The sequence below is a fragment of the Eulemur rufifrons genome, chromosome 20 (genome assembly GCF_041146395.1).
Source record: "Eulemur rufifrons isolate Redbay chromosome 20, OSU_ERuf_1, whole genome shotgun sequence".
Taxonomy (NCBI): domain Eukaryota; kingdom Metazoa; phylum Chordata; class Mammalia; order Primates; family Lemuridae; genus Eulemur; species Eulemur rufifrons.
In genome coordinates, this window is record NC_091002.1 from 26,019,753 (window position 1) to 26,040,406 (window position 20,654).

At 48.9% G+C, this 20,654-nt stretch overlaps 1 protein-coding gene across 1 annotated transcript; it reads right to left on the minus strand.

The window, feature by feature from the left end:
* Positions 1–217: 217 nt before the first annotated feature.
* On the minus strand, positions 218–17,382 carry C20H20orf96 (chromosome 20 C20orf96 homolog). The gene is made up of 11 exons (XM_069495763.1): positions 17,233–17,382; positions 17,069–17,137; positions 16,354–16,471; positions 12,689–12,807; positions 8,095–8,253; positions 5,665–5,764; positions 4,614–4,771; positions 4,433–4,534; positions 4,185–4,271; positions 3,422–3,540; positions 218–278 (listed from the first exon to the last, which is right to left on the minus strand). Exons 1-11 carry the CDS (start codon positions 17,380–17,382, stop codon positions 218–220), a joined length of 1,242 nt encoding a protein of 413 aa, XP_069351864.1.
* Positions 17,383–20,654: the final 3,272 nt, after the last annotated feature.

The following is a 20,654-nucleotide window of genomic DNA, read 5'->3' on the forward strand; positions in this document are numbered from 1 at the left end:
CACCTGGCCCAAGCAGCAGCACCAACAAGAAAGAAGGGAAAGGGAGAGAAAAACAAATAGAAGGAAGGAAAGAAGGGAGGGAAGGAGAGAGGGACGGAGGGAGGGACGGACTGCAGATCAGTGTCTAAATGGAGACACGGTCCTGGAAGTAAAGGATTCAAGGCTCCAGGTCTGGGCAGCGGGCAGGGAGGGGAGGGGTGGCCCATGGCACCGCCATCTAGAAGGGAAGCAGCTCTTCCACAGGGATGTTGAGGATGACGTCCATGTCTGGGGTGCACCTGGAGGAATGCATCAAAGAGGGGTGTGAGAGGCCAACCAGGCTCCAGAGTTGGAGTGGGCAGGGCACACTCTCAGGGGAGCCCTGCTCTTTACAACACTGATACTTACAGCGGGGGGCATGGGGGCCCGATCCCAAAACACAACCTGTGACCTGGAAGCCCAATTGGGCATACACACACACACACACACACACACGCACATGCACATACATACAAAACATAAAAAATGGAAAAGGAATGAGTTTGGCAGGACCAGTGTTCCCCTGAAGAATCTGAGGACAAGAGGCAGCAGGGACCCAGCTCTGAAATGCTGAGGCCCCTCAGGACAATCGCTCTCTTTGGAGTCACAATGACTGGTTTGGGAACCTGACTCGGTGTCACCTTGAGACATTTCTCCTCTCTGAGCCTCACTCCTTCAGTTGGCACCTATGTGACAAGCACCCACTATGTGCCAGATCCCAGGGCAGCCTTAGTTTCCTCTTATGTCAAATGGGGATAATAATTCCAACCTGGGTCATTGGTGGGAAGATTAAATGAGACCAGCACGTGATAAATGCTCAGGAAATGACAGGCATTGTTCCTTCCATGAAAGTAGCGAGAGAGATGGACCCCCATCAGCGGCACAGTCGCCATCTCAGTGACCGGCACAAACATGTCACAGACTGAGGATCACATTCTCTCTCTTCTCTCTCCCAAGGAGATCATCCACTCTCATGGCTTCCACGATCCACCAACACACATGGAGTATTTGGGCATGAAATGCCAGCATATCTGCAATTTATGATACTTCAGCCAAAAAAAATGAATGAATGAAGATGAAGCCAAAATGGCAAAAATATAACAATTTTTAAATCTAGATGGGCAACTGGGTATTCATTATATTCTCTCTGCTTTTCTGTATATTTGAAATTTTTCATAATAATGGTTAAAAAGTTCATCTCTATACTGGCAACACCCAAATTTCTACCTCCAGCCACTATCTGAGGTCTACACTCATCTACTCAACTGCCCACCTGATGACTCCATGTTGATGTCTCACACAGACCAAACTTACCGTCCAAGTCAACTTCTGACTGCACCCACGTACGCACCCCTCACCCCAGTCTTGCCAACCTCTGCATTTGGCACCACTGCCCACCCTGCTACAAAGCCAGGAACCTAGGGGTTATTCTTGACTCCTCCCTGTCCTGGACTTCCCACATCTAAACATCACCAAGTCCTACAGATTTTACCTCCTAAATACTTCTCCAGTCCATCTATTTCTCCCATCTCTTCTGCCACCCACTTGGCAAGGCCACTCCCAACGCTCCCTTGGACAACTGCCCTCATGCCCACCTGGACCTCCTGTTCCTGCTCTGGCTCCTCTCCACTCTCATCCCCATGCTCTTTTCAAAATGATGTTTTTGGAATACAAATCTGATCACGTCACTGGTTCAGCTTAAAATCCTTTGCTTTCAGGATCAAGTACAAAACTTTGGCCTACAGGGTCCCAGGGGCTGAGCTGTCCAGCCTCCTCCCCACCACTCTCCCTGTCACTCTGCATTCCAGCCATGCTGGCCTCACTCAGCTCCAGGGCAACACCAAGTTCCTTCCCACCACGGGTGCTTCTCAGCCTCACTGCTCAGCGGTGTAAGCATTACCAGGGAGCGTCTTAGAAATGCAAAATCTTGAGCCCCACTCTTGCTTCTTAACAAGACCCCAGGGGTTTCCCATGCACGTTCTAGCTGGAGAAGCTCTGCTCAGCAGCATGCCATGCCCACTCCTGGTGTTCCCATCCAGGTGGAAGGCGTCCATGAGTGCACTTTTCCCGGCCTCTCTGCCCCCTTACTCTACTCCTGGAAAAGGGTGTGACCGCTTGGATGGTGAGTCCAGAGGGAGCAAGGGGCACAGGTAGCCCAGCCCCTTCTTCTCTCAGCAGCAGGCAGCCCACAAGGACTACGCTCTGCTTCAAGGGCGGCCTCCAGCCGGGTCCAGCACCACCATGACTAGTTGGCTCAATTTGCCTAATTCTGGGTTCACAATTCAGAAGCCAACATGCCTAGATAGGAGCCACGTTCTCTAAAATCAGCTTTACCAGAATAAAAGTGATAATCTGGCCCCCGTGTGCCCTGCCCTGTGAGTCCTATTTACTGTGTCCAGAGCTCAGGTAAAGACAATGGGTGCCTACTTATAACGTCCCTGAGAGAACTGCTGTCCCTTCAGCTCCTCCGTCAGCCCCTTTGCCTAGTGACCATCTATGCATCCTTCAGATGTCACATCCACAGGAAAGCTTCCTTGACCGCCCAGACTCACTGTCCTGGGAGAGGCTCTCCAGGTGCCATGTACTTGCCCCAGCAGCTCTGGGCTCAGCCGCAACTTGACATTGACTTGTGGTTCATTATCAGTTAATGTCTGGCTCCCTCCTTGGCTCCATGGGGGCAGGGCCAAGGGGGATTTTCATTCACATGGTGCCTGGCACTTCATAAATTCAAGAGTAATTTTAAAAAAGAAGGAGAAGGAGAAGGAGAAGGAAGACGAAGAGAAGGAAGAGAAGAAGGTAGAGGAAGAAAAAGGAGAGGAGGAGAAAGACACAAAGATGAAAAATTCAATAATTTGCAAATGCCAGGCTCTGCCATACCTGCTCCTGTGGTGCCATCATGAAGAGGCCTGGCCTAGGGGACCCCTCAACCAACCTCCATCATGGAGGGCCTGGTGCAAGCAAAGGCAGGCCGAGAATTGTTCTGGAAGGAAGTTCTTCCCTTGAGGCCAGAAGCCTGCCAAGTGGAGAGGACATCCTTCTCTCCTCGTGTGTCTTTCAGGCCATTCTTCCCTGAAACCAGCCACTCCACTCCACACTGCCTTCCCCAACAACCCGGAAGCCCAGGGGTGCACCCACTCTGTTGACACATGGAGTCTGGGAACTGGAAAAGTCCTTAGAGATTACATAACCCAGCCTGCTGTGCAAACACGGGAAACTGAGGCCCAGAGATGAGAAAGGTCACATCTGCCCATGATCAGTGGCAGAGCTGAGGTGGGACCCCGGCCCCCTCCCTCCCTGTACAAGCTTCTGCCATCTGCACCAGGCTGCCTTCCCTGAGAACAGAGAGCCTCTTTGAGCCCAGAGCATGGCTAGTTTAAGAGGCAGCTGCAAAAAGATCACATACTTGGGTCTCCGAAGCAGAACATCCTCAAATACAATCTCTCGAGGTTCCCGGATCTGGGCTTGAAGCTCTTCCACCTCGACCCTTAATATGGGCACTTCCTCCTCAAACTGGTCAATAAACTGAGGGGAGAGGCACCGCAGGGGAGAAGTGAGAAGCCAAATGTCCCCCAACCAAAAAGAGAAAAGGAAAAAATGGATGAGGATCAAAGATTCTGGGGAAATGGTGTGGGCTTCGTCCCTGGGACATGCTGGACTCCAGAGCGGGGGCCTCCCTGTGTGAGGCGGGGCTGGCTCGCAAGTTAGTGACAATATTAAGTAATGCTGAAAAAGGTGAGGGGATCGTGGAGAATGGAGACAGTCTGCAAAGGGGTGGGATTGATCGATCACAGAAAATAGTGGGGGTTGGTGGAGATGGGGAAGGGCACCATAATGAAAGGCAAGATAATGAAAACTAATTCCAGAGGGCGGTGATGGTGAAGTTCATTAACACAGATAATGAGTAGTGGTCCATGACAAGAATTGAGAGCGAAGGTTAATGGTTAAGTAGATGATGCTTGATGAAGCTGCCAGTGGGTCATGGCCAGTGCCAATCCCCTTCCCGGAGGAAGGACAAATGACAGCAATGGCACTGGCAAGGAGGAAGGCCAACAGTAGAGTCAGAGACCCCCTGAGTACCAGATCAGGATGAGCCTGACTCCCACGGGCCTGGGGGCCACCCACCACTGCTCCCCACAGAGGGCCCGTCGCCCTCCCTTCCTACTCACGTCTCTGTACTTGCTCATGATTTTCAGCATGGCCTGGCTGGCCCGGGCCCTCTGTAGAAGAGCCTCCTGGTGGGGAGACTGGGTTTTCTGTGGAGAAAGGAGAGGTCTGGGCCCAGGTGTCTCTCCCTGGGCAGCAGTACATAGCAGAGACCAAGGGCGGGGGGTGCCCGGGGCCTGGAGCAGAGGACAGGGAAGAGGGCAGGGCTGGGTGCGGGACCGGACACCCACCCCAGCAGCTGTCTACTCACCACCACCAGAGACCTCAGAATTTTTAGTTTCTTATTCTGCACCTTGTCGGACAAAGACTTCAGGACGCTTTTGCGCATCTCATTAAGGTCATCCAGCTCATCCTGGGGGCCAGCAGGAGGGTGTTGGCCACTAGACCTGCCTCCCACACTGTCCAGCAGAGCAGGGCCGGGGCTCCCCTACCTGCTGGCTGTCTTTAACCTGCTGCAGCTGGCGCACGAGGCTGGCCATCTGGACCGATTTGACGGAATACTCGTGGTCCATGTAAGTGCTTAGGAAGTTCACCTCCTCGTGGGTCCGCTTGACCTTGGCATTCAGCTGCTCCACCTGCTGTTCCAGGCCTAGGGAGGGATGGGGGAGGTCAGGAGGGGCAGGAGGCAGGACCTTCCTCAAGGACCCCTCCCAGGAGGCCCAGGAGGCCAGGTCTCCTTGGCCAGTGGCCTGGGGTCTGGGCCGAGGCGAGCTCACACAAGGCTGGGAAGTGGTGAAAAGTTAAGCCACCAGAGAATCTCTGCAGGAGAAGAGGCAACACTGGCCAGGAAAGAGAAACAAAACTAGTACAAGATCCCTAGACTGGTCCCTGATCTGCCACTGACTTGCTGTGTGGCCCTCACCAAAAGTGTCCCTCTCTGGACTTCAGTCTCCTAGAACACACACTCCCAAGGGAGAGCAGGGAGATAGGGCAACACTGGACCCCAGGCGTGACCCACAGCAGGATCGAGACAAAGTCTATCCTGCCTTCCTCCAATGTCTCCCGCTGCCTGACACGCTGCCCCTTTACTCAGAGGGCATCTATTCTACTCAGGGGAAACAAACTACAGGCCAGGCAAGATGAAAGCCAGGACAGCTGGGTCCTAGCCCAGCCACTGATTCTCGGAGGGACCCTGGCAGGAAACAGAGCCAGGCTAGGATTGGATTATGGCTCCTAACTGTAAAACCTCCAGCAAGCTACTTCACCTCTCTTATCCTCAGTTTACTCATCTGTAAAACAGGAGGACAGTCCCTGCCTCAGAGGTAACCATAATGACTGAGTAAAAGTGTGCCCACGACACACAGACACGTGGGGCCTAGAAAGTGCTAAGTGAGATATTAGCATCTTAGCGATTCCATCTGCCTAGAAGGGACATGGAGGACCTGCTGGTGTCTGCAAGGCGGGTGCAAGGTGAATGCCCTGCTGCTGACCTGCCCAAAGTGCCCGGGATGAGGGCCAAGGAGTTGCCCCGGGGATTCTTACAGTTCATCTTGTATTGCTCCTTTTCTTCCCACTCCTGAAGCTCAGACTTCAACTGTTGCAGCTTTTTCTTGTTTGAGTACTCCAAGACGTCGATGACGGTCTGCGGGAGTGGTGAGGCCAGCTCACCCCCGGGCCCTTGGGGGGCTGCAGCCTGCTGTGTGCACCTGGCACTTCCTCAGAGGATGCCCCAGCCCCAGCCCCACTTCCAGGCCCAGCAACCTGACCTGACTCCGCACAGCTACCTCATCCCCCAGCCCCTCCCAACACCCCCCTCTCCTCTCCTCCTGCCCCGCTCAGCCAGCGGCCCTGCCACGCCCCCAGCCACACAGGCCCAAACCCAGGCTCCAGGCCCTGCTCCCCTCTCTCGTCTGAGATGTCACCAAGTTGTATGGATTTTACTCTCAAACGGCTCCCAGAGCCATGTGCTTCTCGCCACCCCCACTGCCACCATCTTATTCAAGTTCTCTTCATCCCCACCGGAAATATTATGACGGCTACCCCTACCTGGGCCTCCTTTCATCTAGTCTCCACGTGACAGTCAGAAAGATCTTTCTTTTTCAAAAGAAAACAGCTGGTCATGTCCCTCTCCTATTTAAAATCCTTGAATGGCTCCCCTCTGCCCCGTAAATGAGGTCCCAACTCCTTTCCTTGGTTGACAAGCCCCTCTTGGCCTGGATGGGGCCAACCCCTCTTTCTCCAATCTCTGCCTCATACCTTATTGTCTGGCCGCGCTCAGCAACGTGTGGCCCCTTGAGCCAGCCAAGCTCCCTCTCACTACAGGCCGTGGGCACCTGTTTCCTCTCCCTGGAATACTCAGCCAGTCTCTGCCAGCCAACACCTACTCTGCAGCGTTAAGCCCAAGCATCACCACCTCCAGGGAGCCCTCTTGATCCTCCTATACTTGGGTCAGAGGTCCTCTCTGGGTTCCCCAAGTCCCCCACCTCCAGCACAGCACACACACTCAAGGCTTTCTACCTGCCTGTGACCCCGCTAGAATGAAAGCTTGCCATGGATGAAGTGTCTCACTGATCGCCATCTCCCCTAAGGACCCACAGGAGACACTCAGAAGGAACAAAAAATGTACACGTGGACCAACAGAGGAAGAGTCAGACAATGACTTTGTCTAGGTATGGAGAATGTTCTGCTAAGTTTCCTTGGGCTGTGTAACTCTGTATGTCCTTGGCCTTGGCCCCTCTTATAGACTAAATTGTGACACCCCCCCATTCATATGTTGAAGACTTAACCCTTAATGTGACTATATTTGGAGATAGGGCCTTATAGAAAAGTAATCAAAGTTAAATGAAGTTATAAGAGTGGGGCCCTGATCCTATAGGACCGGTGTCCTCATAAGAAGAGGCAGGGACAACAGAGCCCTCTCTCTGTCCGTGCACACAGAGGAGAGTCCATGTGAGGATACAGCGAGAAGACGGCCAATCTGCAAGCCAGGAAAAGACCTCACCAGAAACCAACCCTGCTGGCACCTCCATCTTGGGCTTCTAGCTTCCAGAACTGTGAGAAAATTAATTTCTGTTGTTTAAGCCACTCAATCTGTGGGGGGATCTTGTTATGGCAGCCCGAGCAGACTGACACAGTCCCCAGAAGTCTGAATTTTCTCTTCACTCACCGACTGTAGGTGAGCTCAATCCCTCTTCTCCCTGGGCAGACTGCAGTTGGAGGGAACTTACTTCCCCATTAAACCGTTTTCTCTGAATCTTCTCCTGCCTAAACTCCTGGGTCCCCTATGAACGCTCTGCCCTCTCACCACAGTGTCACCAATCTCTCCTAGAGGAGGCAGAGGATGTTCCCTGGGTTCTTCACCCTAAGTGCCACCCCCAGGCTGAGGGTGCTAATAATAGCACTGTGGAAAGAGCACAGATCCTGGCACCAGACTGCCTATGTACAAATCCCAGCCTGGACCCTGGCCACCCAGGTGACCTTGAGCAAGTCACCTAGCCTTTCTGCCTTTCTATTTCTTCATATGTAAAATGGGGATACTAATAGTGCCCACCCCATAGGGTCACTGTAAGGACTATATGAATATATGTAAAGCGCTTAGTATTACTTTGCACAAGTGTGTGCTGATGGAGCTGGTGGTGGCTGCTACTTTTTCTTGCACAGGTACGATATGCATCCCTTTGGGGTGGGTGCCATTGTGTCCCATTTTACAGAACTCAGAGAAACGACGTTAACTCAAAGTCCCCCAGCTAGTAAGTGCTGGCGCGTTGGGATGAAACCCCCATCTCGTTCTGATTCCAAAGCCCAGGTGGGTGGGGCGAAGGGTGGAAAAGATGATCTTCCAGAGGGAGGAAGCAGCACGTGCAACGGGGCCAGGAGAGGGCAGGAGAGGGCGCCCGAGTGCGCAGGAGCGGGGAAGGAAGGCGAGAGGCGCGGGCACGCCCGCTGCGCAGAGGGCAGAGGCGCGGGTCTCACCGCCAGGATGTCCTGCTGCTGCAGCATCGCCCGCACGTTAAGGGCCGTGCTGTCCTCCATGTCCTGGATGGTCTTGATCAGCTCCCCGTTGAGCTTGGTGAGGAAGTGCCCGTGGCTGCGGAGCTCCTGGAGCGAGGTCCTCCTGTTCCTGAGCATCGCCTGCGGGCGGAGCGGGCGGGAGGGAGGCGGCGCTGCCCGGCCAGGCCGAGCCTCCGCGAGCCTGGGGACCGCCGCCCTCCCGCGGGCCGCCCGCCCCCTCGTGGCCTCCGCCGGCAAACGCGGCCGAGCTGGGCGGCGGGGCCCCATTGTGTGCGCTGGGGCCCCATTGTCTGCGCGGTCAGAGTGCCTCGACATCTTTTATTTAATTAATTAATTTTTAATTGACATATAGTAATTGTACCTATTCACAGAATACATAGTGATGTTTTGATACATGTAATGTACAGTGATCAGATCAGGGAAATTAGCATATCCGTCATCCCACACATTGACATTTCTTTGCGCTTGGACCGTTCAATATCCTCCTTCTAACTATTTGAAACTATATAAGATATTATTGTTAACTACAGTCATCCTACAGTGGTATAGAACACTAGAACCTATTCCTCCTATCTAGCTGTAATTTTGCATCCTTTCACAAATCTCTCCCTATCTGCCATTTCCCCCTACCATTTCCAGCCTCTTTGGTTACCCTTCAATCCACCCTGAAACACTCATGTTCCCATAATTTCACATCTCTGCGGTGGGGATGCATCTTACAATTGGTGGCGTGTCACCACCTAATTAACAAATGTTTTATTACTGGGTAAATAAAGGTGTGCCTTAATATCAACGGCTTCTTAGAATCAAGGAAATACAGAAATAGTAATAATAATAATACACGCCCCAGGTAGGTTAGAAGGTGGCAGAGGTGACTGCCACTTCTGGAAGGGAAGCAGGGGAGGCAAAGTGGGTGATCACAGCCACCACTTCCTGTTAGGCCGCTGACCTAATGGGTACTCTCATTTCAGACAGCCTGCCCCTGTGGAAACAATGAGGGTCTAAGGAGTTAAGGGACTTGCCTAAGGTTACACCCAGCAGCTACATTAAATCCACAGTAATAACAATAACAATTGTCGAGGCCGGGCGCGGTGGCTCACGCCTGTAATCCTAGCTCTCTGGGAGGCCGAGGTGGGCGGATCGTTTGAGCTCAGGAGTTCGAGACCAGCCTGAGCAAGAGCGAGACCCCATCTCTACTAAAAATAGAAAGAAATTATATGGACAGCTAAAAATATATATAGAAAAAATTAGCCGGGCATGGTGGTGCATGCCTGTAGTCCCAGCTACTCGGGAGGCTGAGACAGGAGGATCGCTTGAGCCCAGGAGTTTGAGGTTGCTGTGAGCTAGGCTGACGCCACGGCACTCACTCTAGCCTGGGCAACAGAGTGAGACTCTGTCTCAAAAAAAAAAAAAAAAAAAAAAAAAACCAATTGTCGAGGGCCCATGACGGGCCAGGCAAGGCACTGTGCCTGTGCCTCGCTCGCAGGTGGCATATGGTATCAGTTCATCCTCCAACAGCTGTATGTTTACTATAATTCTATTTTGCTGATAAGTGGAGGCTCAATGAGGCTCAGAGAGTTTAATGACTTGCCCAGTGTCACACAGCCAAGAAGTGGTGGCACTGGAATTGAAAAGCCAGACTTCTGAGTCCCCAGTGTGTATCTTTCCGCTACACTAAGACAAGAACTGAGCGGGCTTAAAACTGCAAGGCGTGGCTGACCACATACTGATTGAGTCTTGGGTGTTAGGCCTAGACACACACCTCGGTTCAAAAAATCCCAGCTCTGCCACTTGTCATCTAAGGGAACCTGGGCAAGTTAACTGACCTCCCAGAGCCCTGGTATACTCATTCTAAAGGTGAGGAAACGAACATCTGCTTTAGAGGCTGCTGTAAAAAATAAATGAGGTAAAATTCACCATCAAGCCGCTTAGTGCCCATGCCTTAGTGCTCAGTGTGCTCATTGGACAATAGCTGACACTACTCTCTCTGGCTCTAACCCTCCACCCCTGCCACACCTATCTGCTTTCTTCTTTATTCCTCAGTTCTTCCTCATCTCTCTGTCCTTTGCCAGAAACCACCCCTTACGAGCCTTCAGCTCCTGCATTTCTCACATAATAACAGTGATAATGCAAATGCACCAAGTGCTTACTGTGTGCCCACCACTGTGCTAAGCACTTCACATGCATTGCAGCATGTCGCCGTCACAACAACCCTACGAGATGGGCACTATTATTGGCCCCACTTTATAAAAGTGGAAACAGAGGATCAGATTGAGTAACGTATCCAAGGTCATACGGCACAGCTGTTGTCCTAGAAGTCTGGGCTCCCGGCCACTCCAGTGTCTTGCCTCTACTTCTCCAGACCAAAATACCCAGGAGCACCTTGTGAAAAATGCCAATCTCCAAGCCCCAGGCCCACTGAGCCAGCATCGCTGGGGTTGGCACCAGGCATCTGTACTGTCCACACACATCCCATTCCCAGGTGATTCTGATAAACAGAATTAATGACCTCCGCTCTAGAGATGCATCTCTCTAGCCACCTGATCTAATGTTCATTTCCTCCCTGATCCTTACCCCAATTTGTAATCACGTAAGTAGTCTGTAATTATGTCTCCCCTTTCCCAATTTATTTTTCTCCTGGGACTTATCACCACCCAACATAACCGTTATTTTTCTTATTATCTGGGTTTTTCCTTTCTGAAGAGTTGCAGATTGAATAAATAATTGTCCTGGGGCTAAGAGACAGAGTCAGGATCCTAATTCCATCCCTAAGAACAAACCAACTAGGTAGTGTCTGCATGGCAGCAGTAGCCCAAGGACTCCTGTGAAAACCTAAGTCAGATCACACCCCTGCTCTACTCAAAACCCTCCAGTCTTCCTGTCTTACTCAACACAAAAATGCAAGGCCTAATCAGGAACTACAGGGCCCTACACAGCTTACCTTACCCCATCACCTTCCCTCATCATCACTTGCTCCAGCCACACCAACCTCAGGGCCTTTGCACATGCGGTTCCTCTGCCTGGAGCATTTCTCCCTCAGATGTCCATGTGGCTGCTTCCTCACTTCCTTCAGGTCTAGCTCAAATGGCACCACCTTAGCAGCCTTCCCTGAGCACTCTATCTAAAAAGCACTGCCACTCCCTCCTCTGTGCCTCTCTAGTCCCTAATCTTATTCTTAGGGGTCTTTGTAGCTCTTACCATCACTGCACATATTATATATTCATCTTGTTTACTGTCCATCTCCCCCAGTGGAATGTGAGCTCCCTAAGGTCAGAGGCCACATCACCGGTGAAGCCCCACACTCAGAATGAGGCCTGGCACATAGTAGGTGCTCAATAAATATTTGTTGACCAACTAAATGAATGCATGACTACAACAGATAGTATTAAGAACTGGTTAGGAGCACAAGTTTTAAAGCCAAATTGCCCAAGTTCATATTCTATATCAAACAACACATAAAGTCAGGATAAAAATAACATCCGAAATATGAGTTCCTCCTTTATGAATGCTAGGCTACCTCTAAACCATTTTGCAAAACTAAAGGTTAAAGGGGAAAAAAAAGATTTCAAAGCAAATTACATTTTCCCTTTTTCTTTATATAGTAGTCATTGTTCATTGAGCTATTGAAAACTTTCTTGAAGAATTCTTCTATAGTATTTCGTAGTATTTATAGTATTTAGTATTTTATTTTCTGCTGTGTATTCTAAAGACCCCTCTTCTTTTTTTAATTTTTATTTTTGTAGAGACAGGGTCTTGCTCTGTTGCCTGGGCTGGAGTGAAGTGGTACAATCATAGCTTACTGCAGCCGCAAATTCCCAAGCTCAAGCGATCCTCCTGCCTTGGCTTCCACAGTAGCTAGGACTACAGGTGCATGCCACTAAGCCCAGCTAATTTCTTTTATTCTTACTAGACATGGGGTCTTGCTATGTTGCCCAGGCTGGTCTCAAACTCCTGGCCTCAAGCAATCCTCCTGCCTCGGCCTCCCAAAGTGCTAGGACTACAGGCATGAGCCGCCATGCCCAGCCAAGACTCCTCTTTTAATCAATTCTAAAACTTTTGAAACATTGTGCAGATAATTGCATAAGCTATAAAACAATGCATTGTGAGAAAATTAATTTATGATTGTATCAGTTGATGTGAAAAATTTAATAGTAAGATTCTAAGCCTTGCTTCAAGGTATACTGTATTCCATGAAAGATTAATTTACTGGAAATTTTAAGATAATCCACTAGATTGTGTTCCTAATGCAGAGAAATAAAGGGTGATTCTGACTGTGCTCTTGAGTCTTGAACACAACAGCAAATGCCTTGTTTAACTGGCTTTGACCCCTGGTACTGCCAATTTCTGGCTTTGTGAGTTGGTGTAAGTCACTTATCTCCCTGTACCTCAGTTTCCCCATCTGTAAATCGGAATGATTATAAGCATGTCCGTGGAGTTCCTATGAGGAGGAAATGAGTCAAGCCTGGCACCCACGACGTGCTCGGTGCATGTTTCCTGTAGCCACCCCAGTGCCCCTGCCCTGGGCCCAGCGCCTGTGGGCGAATGTGCCTCATACCTTCATTAGCCGGATTTGGGCCTGCATCTTCCTAGGGTCCTGCTTCTCCCTTCTGTGCAGCTGTTGTTGCGAATTCTTCAGCTGGCTTGCCACCAGCATGGTGGGCTTGGAGTGCAATGCTGAGGACAGACAGGAAAGGGGAAGGAGAGAGTGAGGGCACAGGCAGGCCTGGGCCCAGCCCCAGGGAGTGCACCACCAATGAGAGGGGGCCCAGGCCCCAGCCCCAAACCCACTCACAGCCTTATCATGTGACACTGGACAGAGGAGGAAACTCACACCCATCGATAAGCTCCCGGGACCCACTCTGAGCCTTGATACAAGGGAGGGACAAGCCCAGGTGAAAGCAGTTACTATGAGTATGGACAGAGGAGAGGACAAGGGAGCAACAGGAGACAGCCAGTCACCCCCACTCTCAACCGTCAGAAAGAGAGTTGTTGGGAGCTCCCACTGTTGGGTCTTGTCAGTAGCTGACACAGCACAGGACAGCAAGAATACCAGAGTCTGGCAGGCCTGAGTTCAAATCCCTGCTTTCCCATGAACCTGGCTGATGGGAAGGTTAGGAAGGGTAAGGATTAATGAGCCAGACAGCCAGGTTTGAATCTGGGCTCTGCCTTCTACTAGCTGTGTGGCCTTAGACAGATCACATGACCTCTCTGTTCCTCTATCTGTAAAACAGGAATAATCACCATGCCCACCTCATAGGATTGTTGTGAAGATTAAGTAAGAAGTTACCCAGCCTGAGCAACAGCGAGACCCCGTCTCTAATAAAAATAGAAAAATTATCCAGGCACTGTGGCATGCACCTGTAGTCCCAGCTACTCGGGAAGCTGAAGCAGGAGGATTGCTTGAGCACACGAGTTTGAGGTTGCAGTGAGCTATGATGACCCCACTGCACTCTACCTGGAGCGACTGAGTGAGGCTCTGTCTCAAAAAAGAAGTTACTATACCTTAGAAGTGTTTGGAATAGTGCCTGACACACATTCAGTGCTGGACACACTAGTTGTTACTATTATTTCTAATGACCTGAGAATTGGGACCACAGCACAGGACGAAGGCCCAGGAGTTGGGCAAAACTCCGATCAGCTGTCTCTGAAATGCAATTAGAGCTGTGGCTCTCCCAGACCGGGAGTATAGCATTTGGGGGGCATGTTCTCAGAATCTCTGCTTCCTCTCACCTGTCCTACACTGGCACGAGACACATCACCCAGGTGGCTCAGCTCTAATCTCAGACCCTACCAAAATCCCTGCTCCAGGGGCAACCACGTTCATTTGGGAAAGCTATTAATAATTTCTTTAATAGATCAATATCCTTAATCCTCGTAAATTTTAGTATTAAGTATCAAGATAATGAAGTAAATTAATTTTGGGTTAAATTTATAAATTAACTATATATCCAGTATTTAATTGTATTATTTAAGAAATAGGATGATTAATAGATTAATCTTGTGATTCTAATTTTAAAGGTATAAGTGAGATTTTGATTTAGATTTGTTTAAAGTTGAAAGGTTTAAGATACTCTTATTAAATGTGTATGAATTATTGGAACTTCTGATTGAACATAAGATTACTCATATTTAGAAGTTTATAAGAGTTATTTAAATGCTCAATGGTTTTTGTTAATCAGACAAGTGAACAATTTGAATATGAAAATGAATATATTAAATTTTAAAATGTGGCTTAAAAGGTTTAGGAGAATTTAATTAACCAAGTTCTAAAACCCCTTACCAGTGTTTATAAAAATTGGAAGATTTATAAGTTGAATTTAAATGTTTAAGGAAGATGTGTAGCTTCCATAATGAGTATTTATTTTCATTAGTGGCAGTATCCCTGATTGGTCTTTTTTTAATTAAACTTTTAATTTTGAGATAGTTCAAATTCACATGCAGTTTTAAGAAATAATCAAGAGAATCCTATGTACCCTTTACCCAACTTCTCCCAATGGCAACATCTTGCAAAAAGTCCAATATAATATCACAACCAGGATTTTGACATTAAGATGGGCAAGATACAGGACATTTCCATAAACACAAGGATCCCGCCTGTTGCCTTTTATAACCACACCACTTCCCTCTGCTTACCATCCTCTCCCAACTCTCCCTAACCCCTGCATTCACTAATCTATTCTCCATTTCTATACTTTTGTCCTTCTCAGAACGTTATACAAATGTCAACACTTACGTGGACATATAGTAATAACATTCATCGGGGAGGAGGGGGAGGAGGGGATGGGTATATTCACACCTAATGGATGGGGCACCGTCTGCGGGATGGACACGCTTGAAGCTCTGCCTCGGGTGGGGCAAAGGCAATATATGTAACCTAAATATTTGTACCGTCGTAATATGCTGAAATAAAATAAAATAAAAAGAATGTCATATAAGTGTAACTTTTGGAATTGGCTTTTTTCACTGGGCATAATTCTCTAGAGATTCATCCAAATTGTAGAATGTATCAACAGTTCTTTCTTGTTTATTGCTGAAGAGTATTCCATGGTATGGCTGTACCAGTTTGTTTAACCATTCACTCCTCCAGGGGAGTGTCAGCAGGGTCTAGCAGTGAGCTGAGCCACCATTCTCACCCAGCGCCCATGAGATTTAATGAGGTGGTGTGAGGTGGACTTTCCCTCCCCTTGCCTACCCATGTTGGTAGAGCCTGGTGGGAACCTGAGCCTCTACCCCCACCCAGCATCAATGAGGCAAAACAAGGTGATGGGATGTGGGGCTACTTGGCATTCTGCTTTCCCACTCCCTTTTGGGGTGTCAGTGTTGCCCACAGGGAAGCTGATCTTACATTCCCCACTTAGTGGCAAAGAGGTGGTGAGAGTGATTATGTACATAGCTATATACACAGGCAGGTTATATAATCTATGAAATTCATTTCAGGATACTGAAGGAATATTACAGAACATTTGTTATTAAAAGGGGTGTTGGGTCTGATAAGGCTGAACAATACTTTACATGGATCTTCTCATTTAATTCTCACAACAATCCTGTGGGGTATGTATTAGTGTCCCCATGTTCACCAATGAGAAAACTAAGGCTTGGAGAGATGAATGACTTTCCCAAGTGAGTAAATGGCACAGCCAAGATTTGAACCCACGTCTGCCTGAGCCAAGGCTTCAGAACTCCTCTGGAATGCATGATAATGATATGGCAGAAATTGCCCTATGAATTCACCAAACACTGTTTTCTTTTCCTCCTGGAAACACAGATGCACTACATTTCTCACCTTCCCTTGTGGTTAGGGATGGTCATGTGACTGATTTATGGCCCCTGGAACATGAGTGGGAGTGATACATCACTTCAAGTCTGAGCCCCCCAAAAAACTGCCCACAAAATTGCCTATGTTCTTGCTCTCTCTCTCTTCCCTCTCCACCAGCTGGATGCAAAAGTATCCAGCAGAGGACTTCAAGGCCTTACAAAATATCAGAGCCACAAGGGCAAAGAAGCCCGGATCCCTGAATGACCGTGTGGAACAGATTTGTGGACCTTCCCCCAGGTCTACAAATGCACTCTGAAATAAACTTCGATATTAATACTTGAAATTTAGGGGTTATTTGTTACATCAGTTAGCCTACCCTAATATGAACGCTGTCACTCAGGGCCAAGAGCATCCACTCTATCCTGTCCCCAACCCCCACACCAGCCCCCAGTGCCTCCGCCCACCTGGTTGGACCTTAGTCAAAGTCTTCATTTTGCTTTTATTGTGGCTGTCGGCTTGTTGGACTGGAGGCAAAGTAAATGGTTTGGTTTTCTGCTTGGACCACTGCCATGGAACATAATCCTACCAGACATAAGACAGTCAGTCAGTCACACAGCACAATGGGTTCAAATCCCAGCTCCACGCTTTATAGATATATGTGACCTCGAGCAAATAACATTACCTCTCTAAGCCTCAATTCTCCCATCTGTAAAGTGGACCTAATAATAAAACCTACCTCCATGGGTTGGTGCAAGAATTCCAAGAGACGATATTTGTAAAGCATGTGGTAAGTGCTCCATAAATGTTAGCTATCACTTTTTTTTTTAATCAGCCAGCCAGAATTTACTAAGCACATCCAAGCTGTGAGGTGCTAAGAACCGTGAGAAACAGAAGGCATGGAAAGGACCCAATACCCACCCTCAGGAAACCAGAGTAGCAATCAGAGATGAATAAGAGAGCAACATAATACACTCTCACATTCTGGTAAGGCAGTGAGAGGAGAAAAATGAGGTTCAGAGGCTTGCCCCAGGTCCCACAGCAAATGTGTAACACCGCTGGGACTGGAATGCAGGTCTGCAGACTGTATCACCTGGAGCGGTCATGATCGTGAGAGCAGAGGGCAGGCGGACTGACTGCAGGGCCACCAGCGCCCCATCCCCAGCCCTAACCCAGACTCACCAGAACCTGGAACTTGGAGACAGTGGAGTGAATCCCAGAGTGGCTGGGTCTAGAAAGAGTTGAGGCGAGAAAGAATTTCCATTATTCCCAGCCTATGGGGCTGCAATCAGCAAACTTCAGACAGGCGTGGAGCCTCGAACTGGAAACCGCAGAGTACCACGCACACTAGCAGAGCGGGAGCCGGGAGACTGCGCTGGCGAGTGGGGCGGGGCCAAGGTGATGTGGGCGGGGAGAGGGCGGGGCCCAGAAGACCGCGGGTCGACCTCCTGGCGAGAGCGGGGCGACAGAGGGGATACTTGTGCGCACTCCGCCATTGAGCCGAAGCTCCTTTTTTACTTACTTCTCTAAGGCGCGCGCCATTGGGGAGAATAGAAGGAAAGTCGTGAGTCTGTGGGTCCCTGATCTTCTAGAATGCCCAGTCGGCTTCTCCGATGTCCTTGTCTCAGCGTAGATCGCGCGGTAGCCCAGGCCACTCAAACTTCCCAAGGAGACTTGATGTTTGCTCTGCGGTCTCGGTCTCCAGGGAAACGCGACGCCGGCTACCGAGCGCCTAGAGGGACTAATCTCTCAAGGCAAAATGTAGCTCTCCCCACTTCTCAACTGGGTTTCAAATACCATCAGCTTGCCCCGCCCATAATTCTAAATAATTATATCAGATTTCTCCACCTCATCAAACCTCCATCACTTCTTTCTCCATCCTCACTCTTAGCTAATGTCTTTGCTTCCCATTTCACTTAGAAAATCGTGGGGATCAGTAAGCTCACAAGTTCACACCACTTCGTTTACTCACCTCCTTTGTCTATGTATAAACTGCCTACTAAGAACAATTCCTACACTGCTACATCAAATCCTGTCCCCTTTCATTTTCTCAAAGATATTGGCCCAGCAATTCTCCCTGTTTTCTCCTGTATCATCATTTTTTTCCCTCTCCCTTGTACCATTGGTATACCAACATATTTTAATTTCTTCTGTTATATTAAAAAAAGAATGACCACTTCCCCCATTTCTGCTTCACTTTACAGCAAAATTCCTAGAGAGGTTTTGCCTACTCTCCATTTCCCTTTCCCTGCCTGCCCCCTTCAATCAGGCTTTCCATCTCCACCCCTCCACTGAAACTGCCCTTGTCAGCGTCACTGGTGACTTCCACTTTGCTAAACCCCATGTTCACTTCTCAGTCCTCCCTTTATTTGGCCTATCTGCATTTGACACAGCGGATCACTCCCTCCTTTGAAACACTTTCTTAACTTGGTGTCCAGGAAACCGCTCTCTTGAGTTACTTCCTACCTCCTTCTCTGGGCCCTCTTCTTCTCCCTTTATTATTGGAGTGTCCCAGGGTTCAGTCCCAGCGCTCTTTTTCTGTACCTGCTCTCACTCCATTCATGCTCCCTTCCAGTCTAATGGCTTTGGCTGCCATCTGTACCCAGATGCCTCCCAGACTCACATCTCCAGCCCAGACCTTGCCCCTGAATTCCAGCCACATACATGTGACTGCCTATTCAATGTCTCTACTTAGGCACCTAATAAACAACTCTAATGTGCAATTTTTCCCCAACTCAAAATGTCAGCTCTCTTCTTGGAGTCATCTTTGACTCATCTCTCATTGCACATCCAAATTCATCACCAGATCCTATCTGCAGTTCCTTCAAAGTGTACGTGGAATTGGACCACTTACCGCTACCATTCTGTCTCTCTCTCTCTCTCTCTCTCACAAACACACACGGCCCTCTTGGCACCTAGACTACAGCTCCTACTCTTGCCCTACTCCAGTTCTCTCTCTACACACCAGATTTGCTAGACAGAGCATAGATTTAAAAGTGCATTCCAGTTTAAAAGATAATTGTAATCCTAGCACTTTGGGAGGCCAAGGCTGGAGGATGGCTTGAGGCCAGGAGTTCAAGACCAGCCTGAGCAAGAGCAAGATCCTGTCTCTACAAAAAATAGAAAATTAACTGGGTACGGTGGTGCATACCTGTAGTCCCAGCTACTTAGGAGTCTGAAGTAGGAGGATCGCTTGAGCCCAGGAGTTTGAGGTTGCAGTGAGCTATGATCTTGCCACTGCACTTTAGCCTGGGCGACAAAGCAAGACTCTGTCTCAGAATAATAATAATATAATTGGGATGGAACAAATAATTTGAAATCACCTAAACTTCAATAGGGGAACATTACTATAAAATACTAGGCCAGAGCTTCCAACCTTTTCTGCCTCTTAAAAATCATAGGAGAATATTTTTAATTGCACTGTACTCTGTGGTCAATAGAAGAGGCTGCTATGCTGAAAGTGCAATCAGCCTGGGGACTCTAGCTATGCAGACCCCTCTTGGCTGCCCCTAGAGCTGAGGGAATCACTGTCAGTTAACCCTATTTGCAGAGCACACTGTACCACAGGACTCCAGCTGGGAAGCTCTGTACCAGGAACCATCAAAAACTAGAAGTAGCGGCTGGGCGCGGTGGCTCACGCCTGTAATCCTAGCACTCTGGGAGGCCAAGGTGGGAGGATCGCTCAAAGTCAAGAGTTCAAGACCAGCCTGAGCAAGAGCAAGACCCCGTCTCTACTAAAAATATAAAGAAATTATCTGGACAACTAAAAATATATATAGAAAAAAATTAGCCGGGCATGGTGGTGCATGCCTGTAGTCCCAGCTGCTCGGGAGGCTGAGGCAGAAGGATTGCTTGAGCCGAGGAGTTCGAGGTTGCTGTGAGCTAGGCTGGTGCCATGACACTCTAGCCTGGGCAACAGAGTGAGACTCTGTGTCAAAAAATAAAAAATAAATAAATAAAGATGTCCAACAGATGTCTCCTGGACATACTTGGAGGTCAGAGGACATAGGAAATCAAACTTGATCAAAAGTCAGAATAAATTGTGCATAGCCTGGCAGGATTTGCTTGCATGGTAATGATTTAGACTTGGTATCTGCGGTTGAACAACTTGGAAACCATCCGGTTGGACACCAAGCTATAGTTGACAAAGGACTTCTTTGCTGGCAGGGTCTGTAGAGAGTCTGGTAGAACCTACTGATATCACAGGAGATGCTCTTGTAACTGTGTTCCAACTCCCTCCCCATGCATGTGCCATGTCCAGTGGCAAGGCCGGTCTCAGAAAAAATGTCAAAGAGTTTATCCACATGGACATAATACTGGACTTCTGATGGTGTCCCCTTCATGGATTCTACCAGCTTCTCATTCCCAGGCAGTTAGGACAATGCTGATCCAGGCCAGACACTGATAGTCAAATGCCTCTTTCTTCCTTTAGCCTTGGCCTCCTTCTCCTGGGTCACTTCTCCTGGCTGTACTTCTTTTTGGTGAAAAGATTGCAATTTGTGACCTTGCTTTCTAACGGCTGTTGCAAATATCCAAGGAACAACTCACATATATGCCTCCCCTGCATCCCAGCCTTGCCAAAGGCCAGTATCTCCTCCCTCTGGGACAAGATTACAATACCAGAGAATAAGCTTTGGAGGCAGGCTTATAGCCCAAAGAGTGTAGACACCCATGTTAATGGCATACTATTGGAAATAAATGAGAAGCAGCAAAGCTCACAAAAGAGCAATTTCATTGGGGAGGGATAGAACATGGTGGGTCAAACATA

Coding starts and splice junctions, on each gene's coding strand:
- C20H20orf96 (XM_069495763.1), bottom strand. CDS start 17,382: ATGGCGGAGTGCGCACAAGTATCCCCTCTGTCGCCCCGCTCTCGCCAG. Junction 17,138..17,232: donor CCGGCTCCCGCTCTGCTAGT/GTGCGTGGTACT, acceptor TGGAAATTCTTT/CTCGCCTCAACTCTTTCTAG. Junction 12,808..16,353: donor TTTGACTAAGGTCCAACCAG/GTGGGCGGAGGC, acceptor GTCTGTCCTCAG/CATTGCACTCCAAGCCCACC.